The 15,614-nt window shown below is 38.8% G+C and overlaps 1 protein-coding gene across 1 annotated transcript in view; it reads right to left on the bottom strand.

Moving 5' to 3' along the window:
* Window positions 1–15,614, bottom strand: part of APP (amyloid beta precursor protein) — a 275,311-nt gene that overhangs the window by 57,584 nt on the left and 202,113 nt on the right. The window contains 2 exon segments of the mRNA XM_047721518.1: window positions 7,452–7,551; window positions 8,436–8,564. Coding sequence (XP_047577474.1) covers window positions 7,452–7,551; window positions 8,436–8,564 — 229 coding nt within the window.

Below are 15,614 nucleotides of genomic sequence, written 5' to 3'. Positions count from 1 at the left end.
ACTTTTCCTTTAAAATTATGGGTCAGAAATACAGAAAAGAAAATATCTATTTGCCAGAAGGAAAATTATAAAAATTATTCAGGAAAACTGCTGACATTTTCTTGAGCCATTTACATAGTGATAGTTTATATACGACAAGTTATGTATGTCAGCTTCTAAAGGCCTTTATCAAGGATGTCCACAGATCATCTGGGATGACACATAGATTGCAGTTTTAGATTCAATAATTAAACTCCTAATCAAGAAAAAGACAGCTTACACATCACATCCAAAAAAAGTATCGAGAGCTAAATACACACAAAACACTGAACTAGCCACTATCGACTTAAGGGCTGTAACCTCCTAAGACTTTCTGCAGACCAGCTGGCTGTGAGGTATGAATTCACTGGTGTTGACAGGTTTATATTTTGTTGGTTAGAAACATATTAACATGGCAGTCAAAGGGTCAGAAAGCTAGGGCACTACTGTTATAATATACTTTCTCATTTTGAAGATTAAAATGTTTATATGCAAGTTCACTTGACAATGTATTTTCATTTTCCCATATATAAAATAAGCAGTTCAGTGCAAAAAATTCTAAATAGCCAAAGAAATCTTGAGAAAGAAGAACAAAGCTAGAGGCCTCATGCTCCCTGATTTCAAATCAGATTATAAGTTTTAGTAGTCAAAAGAGCAGATATTGGGGTGGCTCAATGGGTTAAAGCCTTTGCCCTCTGCTCGGGTCACGATCCCAGGGTCCTGGGATCGAGCCCCACATCGGGCCCTCTGCTCAGCAGCAAGTCTGCATCCCTTCCTCTCTCTCTGCCTGCCTCTCTGCCTACTGTGATCTCTTTCTGTCAAATAAATAAATAAAATCTTTTTTTAAAAAAAAGAGCAGATATTGGCATAAAAATAGACACATAGATCAATGGAGCAGAACACAGCCCAGAAATCAACCCACATACGTATGGTCAATTAATTTATGATGAAAGAGTCAAAAACATACAACTGGAAAAGGATATTCCCCTTCAACAAACAGTGCCGGGGAGACTGAACAGCCACATGCAAAGGAACGAAACTGGACCCTATCTTTTACCACATATCAAAAAGAATTAAGAAATGGATTAAAGACCTACATGTAAGATCTGAAACCATAAAACTCCTAGAAAAAAACAGTGAGCTCCTTGAAGTCTGTCTTAGTCTGATTCTAAAAGCAGAGGTAACAAAAGCAAAAGTAAGCAAGTGGGATTATATCAAACTACAAAGCTTATGCACAGGAAAGGAAATCATCACCAAAATGAAATGGCAGCTTACTGAATGAGAGAAAAATATCTGCAAATCCTATATCTAGTAAGAGTTTAATATCCAAAAAATATAAAGAACCCTCAAAACTCAAAAGCAAAAACAAAAGACAAAAACAAAAAAATACAAAAGCCCACAAAAACAATCTAATTAAAAAATGGGCAGAGGATTTGAACAGACATTTTCCCAAAGAAGACCTACAGAGCTGGCCAACAGACATGTGAAGAGACACTCAACATCATAAACTATCAGGGGAATGCAAATCAAAACCACAGTGTGATTTCACCTCACACTTGTTAGAAGGTAGTATCAAAAGGGCAAGAAATAACAAGTGTTGGTAAAGATGTGGAGAAGAGGGAATCTGTGTGCGCTGTTAGTAGAAATGGAAACTGGTGCAACCACTATGGAAAACAACATAGATGTTCCTCAAAAATTAAAAACGAAATACCCTACGATGCGGCGATCTCACTTCTGGATATTTATCCAAAGAAAATGAGAACACCCCCATGTTCACCGCAGTATTACTTATAATGACCGAGACATGGAAACAACCCAAGTGTGAATGGATAGAAGATATGGTCTACACACATGCACAAATACATGTACATACATACACACATATATAATCATTACCTACAGTGGAATATGACTTAGCCATAAAAAAAGGATGAAATCTTGCCATTTGTCAGGATGGACCTCGAGAGCATTAATAAGTCAATCAGAGAAAGACAAATATGATATGGTCTCACTTATACGTGGAATCTAAAATAAACCATACTCACAGATGTGGAAAACAGACTGGTGGTTGCCAGAAGCAGGGGTTGGGAAGTGGACACAATGGAGAAAGGGGGGCAAAAGGTATAAGCTTCCAGCCAGACGAAAAGTCATGGCGACATAATATACAACATACTGACTATAATTATTACGACTCTATGTATATTTAAAAGCTTCTTAAAAGTTCTCATGACAAGAAAAAAAAACATCTTTTTTGGTCACTCTGTATAGGGACAGTTGTTAACTAGACTTATTATGGTGATCATTTTGCAACGTATACAGATATTGAATCATTATGTTGCACACCTGGAACCACTATAATGTTTTATGTCAATTATACCTCAATTTAAAACAAATAAATAAAGAGAATGGGTCCATTCTGGAAGAGCAACTGTCTTGCTAAGAGGGGGACAAAGATAATACATGTAGAGGTAGGCAAATAAACACTGGCTGTACCTGTAATTCAGGTGACTACACCGGGGAACTCACGAAAAGGAGCCTGGAGACTATAAAACTAAAGGAACATGTCTTCGGTAATTTATGAAACAAATGTTCTTATTTCCAAATACTTAAATCAGCTATAAAATAATAAATATAAATAATAAATGGACGTACACTTCCTTATGAAAAACGAAACCAGTAAGTTGACAGTGGTCTCTCACTTTCTCTTAAGATTTATTTTCTCCTTGATGCTCTTCCTTGACTAACAATTATACATAAGGATACTTAAAATTCTCAGTAGAAATGAATGTTCTATTTTGTTCATTTGGCAAATGCTATAAATATTCTATTTTAAACTTAGACTTCTTTGGATTCATTAAGTTCCCAAATCAGTAGGATTGTTAGGGGCAGAGAATTGAAACACTGTCTCTGAAATAAGCATGCTGAATTTTCCCCAAAGAGTAGAGCATTTTATCAAGAGGCCATAGTAAAACTGTAATAATAAATTATAAGCATTCTTTCATGAGCTCGAGTTCCTTGATCTCCGGACACATATTTCACTCCTACCCCATTCACTGTGGATCTACTCAGCCAGAGACCCTTCCAACATCTGGTTTATAATAACGCGTGTTTTTATTAATTTTGAATGCTAAAAGAAAAAAAAAAAAAAGCCCAGGGTATGAAACAATGATGCCTTGCTTCCCCTTTGCTTCCTACTGCCTTCCTCATAATTAGTCCTTACAGCGTTGTGAGCCAGCCGTCTCAGAATTGTGAGCACCAATTTTTTTAGCCTGGAGGTAGCTGCAAAGTGAAACACTTTTTTTTTTTTTTTAAAGATTTTTTATTGATTTATTTGACAGACAGAGATCACAAGTAGGCAGAGAGGCAGGCAGAGAGAGAGAGGAGAAAGCAGGCTCCTCGCTGAGCAGAGAGCCCGATGCGGGGCTCGATCCCAGGACCCTGAGATCATGACCTGAGCCGAAGGCAGAGGCTTTAACCCACTGAGCCACCCAGGCGCCCCGCAAAGTGAAACACTTTGATAAATAACCTCAGTGCCGATAGAAAGGGTAGAAAAGAATCCTTTTAGCAAAAATTTAAAGAAGATTAAAAAGGGCATAAAACCCCAATCATTTTGAAATAGCAATTTGACAAAGCAGAGGGTGAGCTGAACAGAGATGAAGGGAGTCTGCCTCTTGGAAGGGTTAAAAGACAATTAAAACAGCCCAGGTGCATCGAAGAGGATGCATATTTTCATGAACATACTGATTCTATCACTTGCTGGATAAACAGCAAAGTCCTGAACAACTACTTTAAATGAAGAAGGGGACTTTCCCCCTCTACAAACAATGCCGTCAGCCTTTTCTTGCAAGGAAACTTCATAATTTGCATGCAAATAACTTCTGTCTCTTTAAAAAAGGGAAAACATGAAGTCATATATGGATGTGCCTGGGAACTTGCACATAATAATTCAAACAGAACTGAAAAACTATTATAAAATGATAAAACAGCAAGCTTTCATAAAGCGAATCGAGCAGTTTCGATAATTCATTCTCACTGGTGAAGCGAATCAAATGAACAGCCTCACACTCTGATAAGAAAGTAAAACCAGGCAACATCCTGAATAGATCAAGTGTCAAAGAATGTGAATTGGGCAGATAACCAAATGGAGAGGGTCATGGAAGTAGCACGGACAGACGGGAGTCCTCGGGAAAGCATAGTGGTGAGCGAGGCCAGGGCCGAGTTCACAGGCATCATCATGAATCATACGGTCCGATCAGCCTCCCTTTACTGTCCTCACCAATTACACACCAATTCCCATTTTTGCCCTTCCTCTTTCCACTGTGCCTAACTTCTTCCTCACTTTTGTTCACAACAGAGAATTCTACGCTAATGGGGGCATTAATTTACTGAAGCAGAAACAGCTATGTCACTAAAGATACCAGCAGTACCTGAGACTAGAAAAGACCCGTCATCTCAAGAGTGCCTGTCACCCCTGACCAAATAAAATAAATATAATAATGTATTAATATATATAAAATAAAATGATAATAAATATAATTTTAAAATGACCTAATAAAATAAAATGACCTAATAAAACTATTGTATTTTCCTGCAGATGTTTTACTGCATTAAACATGTCCTAATTGCCCACATTTGTAAGCACAGATTTCTATGTAACAGGCAAGCGTTTGCAGGTACTTCCAGATTTTGCTATTTTGCCAGTGGATCCGAACTTCAGGATCTTCCTTGTTTGCACAAGACTCGAAATCTAAAGTTTGATTATATAAGAAAAATGCAAGTCTGACTAGTGACACAGACTCTCTGAAACTATTAGAGTATAAGACATAAACCAAAAGAAATCCGTGAAGATCCTGTTTAGAAAGGAATTTAAAATAAAACAAAATGAAACAATAACCCCAACAACTTCTATTACAGAAAATTTCAAACTTTTACAAAAATAAAGAGAATACTACAGGGAACGCCCACTCTGCTTAAACAAACAAGCACCCATGGCAAATCTTATTTCATCTATATTCCTTCTTTAAAAGTGAGTTATTTCGGGGCACCTGGGTGACTCAGTCCATGAAGCATCTGCCTTCGGTTTCGGTAATGATCCTAGGGTCCTGGGATCGAGTCCCAAATCCGGCTTCCAGCTCAGTGGGGAGTCTGCTCTTCCCTCTCCCTCCTGCCTCGCCGATAGTGCTTTCTCTCCCTACCTCTCTCTCTCTCAAAACAAACAAAAACAAAAAACAAAAAACTTAAAAAAAAAATAAATAAATAAAAGTGAGTTATTTTTAAATGTTCCTGCAAATGAAGAACAACGTAAGTAACGAAGCTCAATCTAGAAAAGGCATTCTCCCCAGGGTGCTCTGTTCTATCTCTCTGATACTGGGAGCTCTAATAGTAGGTAAATAGGTCGATTCAACGGACGTTCATTAAGGCCGATTTCTCTTTCCACAGGAAGTAGCCATTTAAAAATGGAGGCAGGAAAGATTTTTTTGGAAAAGTTATCTTTTACGATTTGGTATCTAGTACATTTAGAATGACAAAACAATTAAAAAAAAAATAACATGTTCTTCATCCAAGTTCTTAGTCGACGTTTGCTTTTTTGGTAAGGAAAAATTTCCACCATTCTAATTTATCTGAATATCCTCCCTGTCCGTGAGAGCTGAAGTTCACTGTATTGTCTTATTCTTGGACATTCCGCAACACTCAAGATATCTGAATCACCATCTGTTCCGTGGCAGTGTGACTCATTAGCGGCCACTGTTTTCACTAGTTATTTTGCTAAATAAAGAGCTCTGATAAGTTAGTGAGAGAGAGTCAATCATAATTACCGGGTGAGAGTGATATATTGGTCATTAACTTTCTAGTCCTTTTCAACGGCTTATTTCTCTATAGCTTGGTATAACTAACAGTATCTCAATTGAAGAAACATAGGAAAATGAGCTTGTTAAGACAGGTATCAGGCAAAAATACATCCCTTCTAGAAGACTTGAACTCCACGTCATTAAGAGTGATGATTTCTTTGATTTTGTCCTTTGTACAACCGAAGGGAGACTTTTCTTTTACTTATTTGAAAAACAGTATTTTAAATGTTCCTTACAAATTTCTACCCCCAAATAGAGGTAACAGGAATGTTCATTTCTTATAGAAATGCAATAGAATGGAAGATTAACTGGCAAGCCTGTCTTCAACCCACGGTACAGACTAAACACTCTCCTGACGATCCTCTTAAGATCCTGCTCAACACCGAACTCCTTCTGAACAGAAGTTCAGATAAAACATGATTATGAAGTTTACACGCTTGAACGGCCTGAAGGGTACTTGATTCCGTGTGTTAACACACATTAGAGCACAGCATCATCACCTGCTACGCGCCACATGCGTGACAGCAAGACAAACAACATTTACAGGGCAGTACTGAGTTAGAAAAGGGAGAGTGCAGAGCACTGGCACAATATGTAAAAACTAAGCCAAGGGGGGTTTCAGCCGCTTCAGAGGAGGAATTCCTGTCAGGCGTGTACCCATCTACAACATCCAGGGTGTTCTGATTTCAGATAACCTGCATCCATTTCCAACTCGATTAACAAAGGCCAGGTCTGTTACGGAGAGAAATAGGTTGCTTATTTTCTGATAGCTTACGTACCAAATCTCTGGGATACGTACACTTCTTTTATGTTGAAAGATCTGCTTGTGTAACTGCTGCCAGTGTGCTTTTATGAGGTAAAGTGAAACCACTATGGGCATTTGGGGAGTTTGTGGAGACTTACACTATGGGATGCTTTACTCCCTTTCCAAGAAAAACAAAAGCAGGAGAACTTTCTCAGATGAACTATGAAACGAGGCATGAGGAGGAGTTGGGACGTAAAAGATAGTGAGCATACGATTTCAACTTCCTGGTTTTGAGAACTAGCATAATTACCCAAGGTGTTACTGTTGAGAAAGGGGGTGATGTGTAAACCAGACTTCTCTGTACTGTTTTTCCATGAGTGTTTGATTATTTCAAAATAACGTCTTAATGGAAGATGTGGGGGCCGCACATTTCATGACATTTAAACAACATGGCTCAGAGAACATTCATGGCTACTGGGGGAGGGGCACCAGAGAATGACACGTCACTGAATAGAACTGTAACTCTGAAGTCAGACGACAGACCCAGGGCTACGCTTCTGCTCTGCTACTTAGGAGATGTGCACCACAGACAAGTACGTTTTTTAAATTCTAGGTCTGAGCTTCTTCATTTGTAAAACGGGGATACCGTCCCCCCTCGTGAGGTGATGATGACTTCCACCCCCCAGGAGTTTCACTACAGAAGGGAATCTGCCCTTTCTCCTTCCATAGGTCAGAATGCTCCTGACTCCCGCTGCAGACACACTCAGGTGGTTGATTTCTTTCTTCGATAGGAGAAGAACATGTTTAAATGCTCAGCATCAAGAGAAGAGCTTACTTACCAACTTCATCCTGAATCTCCTCAGCCACAGCAGGCACGTTGTAGAGCAGGGAGAGGGACTGGTTCATGCGCTCGTAGATCACACGGAGATGCGTCATCACCTGCCAGAAAGGGCGACAGCTCCAGGTAAGACATCTTTGTAACAGGGAAAAGTTGCTTTCCTTACCAAGCACCGCAGACAGATACAAACTTCCAAAATAAAACGGACAAAACTCTGCTGGAACTTGTGACCTGAAAAGTCATCCTTATTTTTCTTGTTCTCCCATTCTCTATTCTCGAACTTTAGAGTTGCTTTAACTTCCCATTGTATTGTACGCTTGCAGCCATACTTACAAAGCCAGCTGAAAAGAGCATTTTTTATTCCTAATATTTAGGGTCCCTAAATAACCCCTAATGCTCTACATATATTTTTGTGCAAATTTTTCAACAGATAGGACCATATTTCAATTTGATTGGAAATTTCTTTCATTCTATCTATCCATCCATCCAACTATCTTTTTACTTAAAATTCTCCTATTTAAGGAAATGTAAACTTTCAGATTCCCAGAGTTAGATCTCGTTTGTCAACCTTTGGGGATGGAAATAAAACCCATGATTACAGGGCCTCATTTAGGCTCACATTATCTCTAAGCCCCGTGGTAGCAGTGGAGTTTATGATTGCCAGTCACAAGTTAGTTGAACCAATTTTAGAGGTTTTGGCTGACACAACTTTTGTTTTCTTCACTTTAGTCATCAAAGTTTTAAAGGGTTCCTTAAGAATTGGCAGGAGAAGACACTTAAGATGTATTTTTTACTTTCATAAATCAGAAAATGTCAAACCATATGTTGGTCTAAGACAAGCCTTTAGCATTTACCAGACATTAAAGAACTCTTGCTATAAAGGCAAGTACCCACAGGAAGCCTGCAAAAACCTAAAGATCTAACTGAAAGGGCAAGGCCACTGGACTGTCCAGGCTGAATACAACGACCCACACTCTGTGTTTACCTGGGACCGGATCTGAGCGGCTTTCTTTGGATCCACCATGCGCACGTGCTCAAAATGCTTTAGGGTGTGCTGCCTGTCTTTCTGCTCAGCACGGACATACTTCTTTAGCATGTTGAACACATGACGAGGCTGTTGTGGGGAAAAAAAAAACAAAACAAAACTACTTTCACTTTTGTGCAAAATACTACTTATTCCAGGAGCTGTGCGTCAGAGGTCCCACTAACTCATTGCAGAACATGAAAGGACTGTGAGTCACCTTTTTGCAATTCTCCCACTACTTTCTTAATGGGTAATTACTTAGTTGATTGGCCATTTTTCATTTTGACAAGAGCATTTAGCATTTGACATATATAATGACTGTCCTTAAGCAGCATTTGCTTTTTAAATGGCAGTATTCTGCAGCAGAGAGATGATTTTGGATCTGTCATATTTAAGTTAGGTCTTTCCCCAAATACACGGGGGCATATACAAGACACATTTCTACAGGCACAGTCTTCATGGTTATCTCAATGGTAACGCTGCAAAAATAGTCCCACTGCCAGGAAGCATATAAAAATATAATAATCAGGGGCTCCTGGGTGGCTCAGTGGGTTAAGCCTCTGCCTTCGGCTCAGGATCCCAAAGTCCTGGGATCAAGCCCCACGTTGGGCTCTCTGCTCAGCAGGGAGCCTGCTTCCCCCTCTCTCTGTCTGCCTTTCTGCCTACTTGTGATCTCTCTCTCTGTTAAAAAAAAAAAATTATATATAAAATAATCATAATGAGAAAACAGACGAACACTACTCATTTGTAGACCAAGAAATAACTGATAAGCTTTAAGACACAGTATACTTTCCCAAGAGCAAGGCCAGTAAGAAACTGTAGTTATTTTACTTTTAAATTTAATTCAATTCTTTCTGCACCAGATTCTAATTCTTCCAGCAACAATTAAGTTTCTTTAGCGCTTCTATTTTTTTTCTAATTGGTTCTATTTCATTTTTAATCTAATAAAAAAGGACAAACACTCCTTTGTCTTAAATGATTCCATTGCTATAGGTATTCTACTATGTGATTTTGTAAAATGATTTCCAAAGGTACACATTTCTTCATCATTAAAACAAACAAACAAACAAATCCCTATGAAAGCTCATGTCAGACAAAGAACTTTGGCCATTTGGGCAAAACCAGTTATTATTAGCTAGGTCACGGGTACCTTGAACGCTAGTTAGAAGGTGTGGAATTTATTTCCAGAGATGGTCTGTTAGGGGTAGGGTGAAGGCTGTAATATTCTATGGGATGCCCCTCCCCTTCTCCTTTGGTTAACTTAGGGGTCACCTCCCTGACATCGCAGGTAAAAACGGTATCCTTTTTTTGTGCTCCCATGAAATGCTATATCTATCTCCATTATTGCACTTAACACAGTCTAATAAATTATTTATGTTTCTGACTGCTTTCTTCAACTGCGAGACCCTTAAGGGCCAGATTTGGTTTTTATCAGGAATCACAGTACCCAGTGCCTGATGCAGAGAGGGTGACTTGCTTACTTTACGCTTTCCACAGATCACATTCCTATACTTAAGAAAGCAAATATTCACAAGAAAATAAACCTATGCTCATCTGCCTTATTTCTTTCACCCTACAAGAAATGTGCTTATAATTCCATAATTCCAAAAAGGGCAGATATCGCAGCTGGAAACCTAGCTTTTGACAACACATCATTATAATTCTCATTTGTACTCTGAAATCTAGCTGAACCTACAAATCAGAGAATAATCTTTTAAACCCTAAAAGAAGAAAAGCAGTAAAACAGGTAACAGTTGACAAGCTATATCGATTATATTTCTATATTTAAAAGATGACTGGTTTAAAGGCAGGCTGTTATTGAATGTGACGGATCTCTTACAGGAAGGATTGTGCAGGCAGGAGATGACAAACCCTGGACCTTTGCTTGTTACTCGACACCAAGGCCTACACAATTCTCCCTCTAGTTCTATTACAACAATACCTCCAAGGTCGGAGACAGAAAGGGTGACAACTAATTGTCATGTATTCATGATGTCCCTGCCCCTGACTGGCTGTATGTGCTTTCTTAGTTGCCCTATTTCACTTTTTTCCCTTGAAAAGGCTTCACTTTTTTGAGGAAAATGGAATTTTTTCTTTAAAGAGTTCACATAAGCAAAAATGCTTCAGTTCAACATAAGGATTGCTTTCATCCTATCTGTCTGTCTATCTGCAGCCAGTCACCTCTGAATGTTCCTCTAAGGCCTTCCATCCCGAAACGATGGTCATGGCCAAGTGTGTGCAGCAGAACGTAGACTCCACGCTGGCCTTGGCATTACATTAAATCTGAATCTCCAATTAAAGAATGGGGGGGGTAATTTCTGATAACTAGCATCTGGGTCTCCCCTTTCCTCTTCTACTATCAGCAAAAACAGCATCACTCCCACTTGCAAGTAACTATTTTTAACATCAATTTTAAAATGTACGTGAGAGTCCTCAAATTATCTAGGCCTCAATTTTCTTTTCTGTGCAATTCAGATAACAATATTTTTCATAGAGAGCACGCTGAGTATTAAAAATGTTCTGTGTTGGGGACCTAGGTGGTTCAGTCAGTTGAACATCTGACATCAGCTCATCAGGTCATGATCTCAGGGTCCTAGGATGGAGCTCCACGTAGGGCTCTCTGCTCAGCAGGGACCTGGCTTCCTCCTCTCCAATCCCAAACACCACTACTCATGCTCTTTTTCTCTCTCAAATAAATAAATAAATCTTCCAATCAACCTTATGACTGGGCTTTTAGGATAGATAAAACAGAGCACCAAGAAGCTAAGCTTGAGGGCTATGTGGCTTGTTACACAGCTAGTTACAGAGCTGGTCCTGGGGTACAGTGAGAATAGGTAAGCCAACTCTGGCTCTCAAACCTGGTGTCTCGAACCCTATGTGATCCTGCCTTTTAAAGAAACTAACATGGACCAAGGTAAAGACAGTTCCAAAAAGTAACTTACAGAGTTGAAAACAAAGCAGTAACTGAGTGGTTAGAAATGAGTCTGTTCTAGGAGACCTTGCCTGAGTATCTAGTGCTTATACGCTCAGATAATAGGCTTTGTGGACATGGTAACACCCGCTCTTTGCATGTACAGAAGACCATCCCGATTAAGCTTATTACTCTCTCATCTGCCGTCCTTGGTTTCTGGCACTCTGCTCTGGAGAGGTCAAACAGCAAGAGGGGACTGTCCTTTGGCAATCTGTTTAGGATTACTAGAAAATGATAAAAGATATTATAGTTAAAAGTTAGGCTTTTGTGCCATGCTGTGGATTCTAGTTCTAAATCCATCCTTCTCATCTATTAAGAAGGATAATTAAATGCTGAATGTGTTCGCACGTTTAAAATCACTTATCTTATTTAATACCAATATTTTCTTCATTTCAGAAATATATTCCTAACTTCCGTCATCAAATCCCTAGAGCTTGACAATGAAACGGCAGCACACCAGGACCTCATGATTCCCCAGGCCCTCACATGTCCCTACCAGGGAACAAAGCTCCTGCCAGGATAACGAGTCCTAAGAGCCCATTGTAAGCTATGACCTCATCAGTGTTTATGTGAGCTCAGATACACATGATGCGTGTGTCTAATACAAATATCAGCCTTTTTCTTCCTAATGCCTACGCCTCGGGACATGAGATAATTCAGGAACACATTACCATGCACCTCAATAAATGAATTACATGGTTCTCCTTGGCTGATTTATTCATGCAAACACATTTCTAAGAATCATGCTTAGAAGTGGAAAAAAAAAATCAGATTAGCTCTTACGGTGGAGTAGACAGATAAATCATACCAAATAAAATGGCAGTTATGTCTACACCTCAGCAACAAATACTAATTTTAGGTAACAAGGAAAAACAGGTAACATTTCCCTATGCTTTTATATTTTTCATTTGTTCTATGTTTAAAAAAAAAGGGGGCCCTGTCTTTGGTATATGACTCATGCATATTTCAATCAATTAAAGAAGTAATTGTTTTTAGCACTTTTAGCCAGAATACAGAATTACCAAGGCTTAAAACTAGTCATCACTAGAGGTGTACCATATCCACATACTGTAGAATAACAGGGAATCTCTTTAGGGCATTTTATTTCATCATGCTAGGACAAAGGTAAGTTCCTTAAAATTTTAATTAAAAAACACAGTAATATTCACAACAGAATAAGAGAAGAAAATGTGCCTGGGATCTCTACAGAAATGTATTCTCTTGAAGTAAATGGTATCACTACTGTCATGATAGTTACAGTCAAGACAAGATTGTTCATGTGGTTAGAAAAATGAGTTTAAGAATTCAGTGGCTCAAACATATTGATAGTAAGCAGAGTTTACGAAACATGTTTTTAACATCTATGCATATACTTTCCATCATTCTCAAGTCTTTAAATCTTCTAGTAACTAGTAATAACGTTTTTTCCTGCCAAATTTTCCCTATTTTACAATTTAGATAGCATATGTATTCATACTACAAAAAAAAAATCTGATTATACTGGTATTGGATGGCTAATCTTATTATTAAAATTTATAGCAAAGAACAGAGAAAATAAAAGGAAAAGATCTGCCCCAGGGGGATTAATTACATCCAATCCTTTTTTATTATCACTATTGTTTCTGAGTGTTTAGCCCATAACAACAAAGCATCTATTTGCATCTGATCTGACATTTTTCATTTGGCACTAGTGTTCCTTCACTATTCACACTGCATTTAAAACAATCATTTCAATAAGAATTTCTTCAAGGATTAAGGCTGGGTATTACTAAAATGATTAGACTTCTTACTAAAATGGATTAGACTTAATCTAAAATAGAAGATTTACCTTTGGAACATTAATCACTTTCCTTTCTTGGAACACAGTCATAGGATATCTCTAGCCACTGGCACAGTTCCTGGCACAATTTGGTTGCTAAAAATGTTTGTTAATTAAATTAATGAATAACCCAGAGCTGAATGTGATTTCACAAATAGTGTCAGTAGCAAAATATATCTTTTGTGCTGAGTTGTAAATAAGCATCTTTCCACTAAGATGGATTCCCAATTTTCATGAAACATATTGATTTTCCAGCCCCACTTGATCTAACTATCCAGGGTGCTGGATTCCTTAGGGAAGCATATTGAAACTATTATCAGTCAGAATTCACTTAATCAATTTCAAAAGATGACATAGCTTATCTTCTTATGGCTTGGGTTTTGATGTCAGGCTGATGTAAATAATTTTGAAGGGAATTTCATGGCTTTTCCCTATAAAAGATATTTTATTTTTAAATTTTATTTTATTATTTTAAAAATATTTTATTTATTTATTTGTCAGAGAGAGAGAGAGAGAAAGAGAGACAGAGACAGCACAAGCAGAGGGAACAGCAGCCAGAGGAAGAGGCAGGCTCCCAGGACCCCGGGATCATGACCCGAGCCAAAGGCAGATGTTCAACCAACTGAGCCACCCAGCCATCCCTATAAAATACATTTTTAAAAAAAATTAATTTACCGTGTTCTCAAATATATTGTCTTTTCATTTTTTTTTTTTTTTTTAATGCAATTTCAGGGCGGCCTGTGGCTCAGTTGTTAGGTGTCCGCCTTCGGCTCAGGGTGTGATCCCTAGGTCCTGGGATAGAGCCCTGTATCGGGCTCCCTGCTGGGCGGGAAGCCTGCTTCTCTCTCTCTCACTCCCTCTGCTTGTGTTCCCTCCTTGCTGTCTTTCTCTGTCAAATAAATAAAATCTTTAAAAAACAAAACAAAACAAAAACATAAAATGCAACTTCATATGTTTGGTACTTCTGGGCTTGGGGTTACACATTTAACTGATTCAATGTCAATCATGTCTGAATGTGTAGCTTTTAATTGCACAGTTCAGGTGGGAGGTATATTAAAACATGACTAATTGGCCCTATTGTTCCATTCTGTAGCTTCATGCTTGATCTGGAAATCTGGCATTTTACCATAATAGACACTTATGTCTTAAACCATTCCTGATGAGAGAGAATGGTATGTCATGAGCCTTTAAAAGCCATAAGTGTAATCCCACCATGGAGAAGGAAATAAATGAATCACTTTATGAGGAGCAACTTAACCTTTCCAGGTCACTAGGGACTTATTCAGAAAGCCTTCTTCTGAGCATTAACTTGCATCCCACTGGTTTCCAGCCCTAGTAACTAGGAAAGTTAATCACCTATCGAGAAAATGCAAATCTCTCCTGTTTTCACAAACAGTTTCAAGGCCATTATTTTCATAGTTCTACATCTTGGATTTCAAGAAATCTTTTTAAAAAATTTTTTATTCTCAAAAAGGATTTTATTTATTTATTTGTATGTGTGTGTGTGAGAGAGAGAGAGAGAGAACAAGCAGGGGGAGTGGCAGGCCGAGGGGGAGAAAGGAGGAGGGAGCCAGATGCCGGGCCTGACTCCAGGACCTTAAGATCATGACCTCAGCTGAAGGCAGACGTTTAACCCAATGAGCCACCCAGGTGCCCTGGATTTCAAGAAATCTTAAGCATATAAATGTAGAATGTATACAAAGTCTGTGCAAGTTAAAAAAAAAAAACCACTCTAAAGAGTTAAACCTTTTTCTGGTTGACATGGTCTCAGTTAAATTTATTTTGCCCCTTTGACCCTTAGAATTTCAGCATTTCACAGGCACCCCCACTGTTGAAAGAAAAACCTGGAGGAAAAAAGTCATTCAGGGAAACATCCATGGGAACCTTTGGATCACAGCCATGTTTGTCTTTAGAGCTAGGAGTTGAGCTAAAATTTTAAAGTTCACTACAAAATTCATCCACATTTCTTTCATCAGAAGAGCACATACATGGTTTCTGTAGTTAAAAATGCATATAAAGGGGCGCCTGGGTGGCTCAGTGGGTTAAAGCCTCTGCCTTCGGCTCAGGTCATGATCCCAGGGTCCTGGGATCAGGCCCCGCATCAGGCTCTCTGCTTGGCCGGGAGCCTGCTTCCTTCCCTTCCACTGTCTCCGCCTGTCTTTCTGCCTACTTGTGATCTCTGTCTGTCAAATAAATAAATAAAATTTTTTAAAAAATGCATATAAGGCCAATGACCAACCCTGAAGTCTTGAGGAAGCAACTGAGCAAAGAGCACAGATTCTTGTGCCTGCCCCCATTCAGTGTGTCTCAAGGTTTGATAACGGGGAGGCATCAGATCACCCCTTCCCGG

This window comes from Lutra lutra, chromosome 1 (genome assembly GCF_902655055.1).
Source record: "Lutra lutra chromosome 1, mLutLut1.2, whole genome shotgun sequence".
Lineage (NCBI taxonomy): Eukaryota > Metazoa > Chordata > Mammalia > Carnivora > Mustelidae > Lutra > Lutra lutra.
Note: the sequence above shows the minus strand (reverse complement) of the source record. Positions and strands in the feature narration are given on the sequence as shown.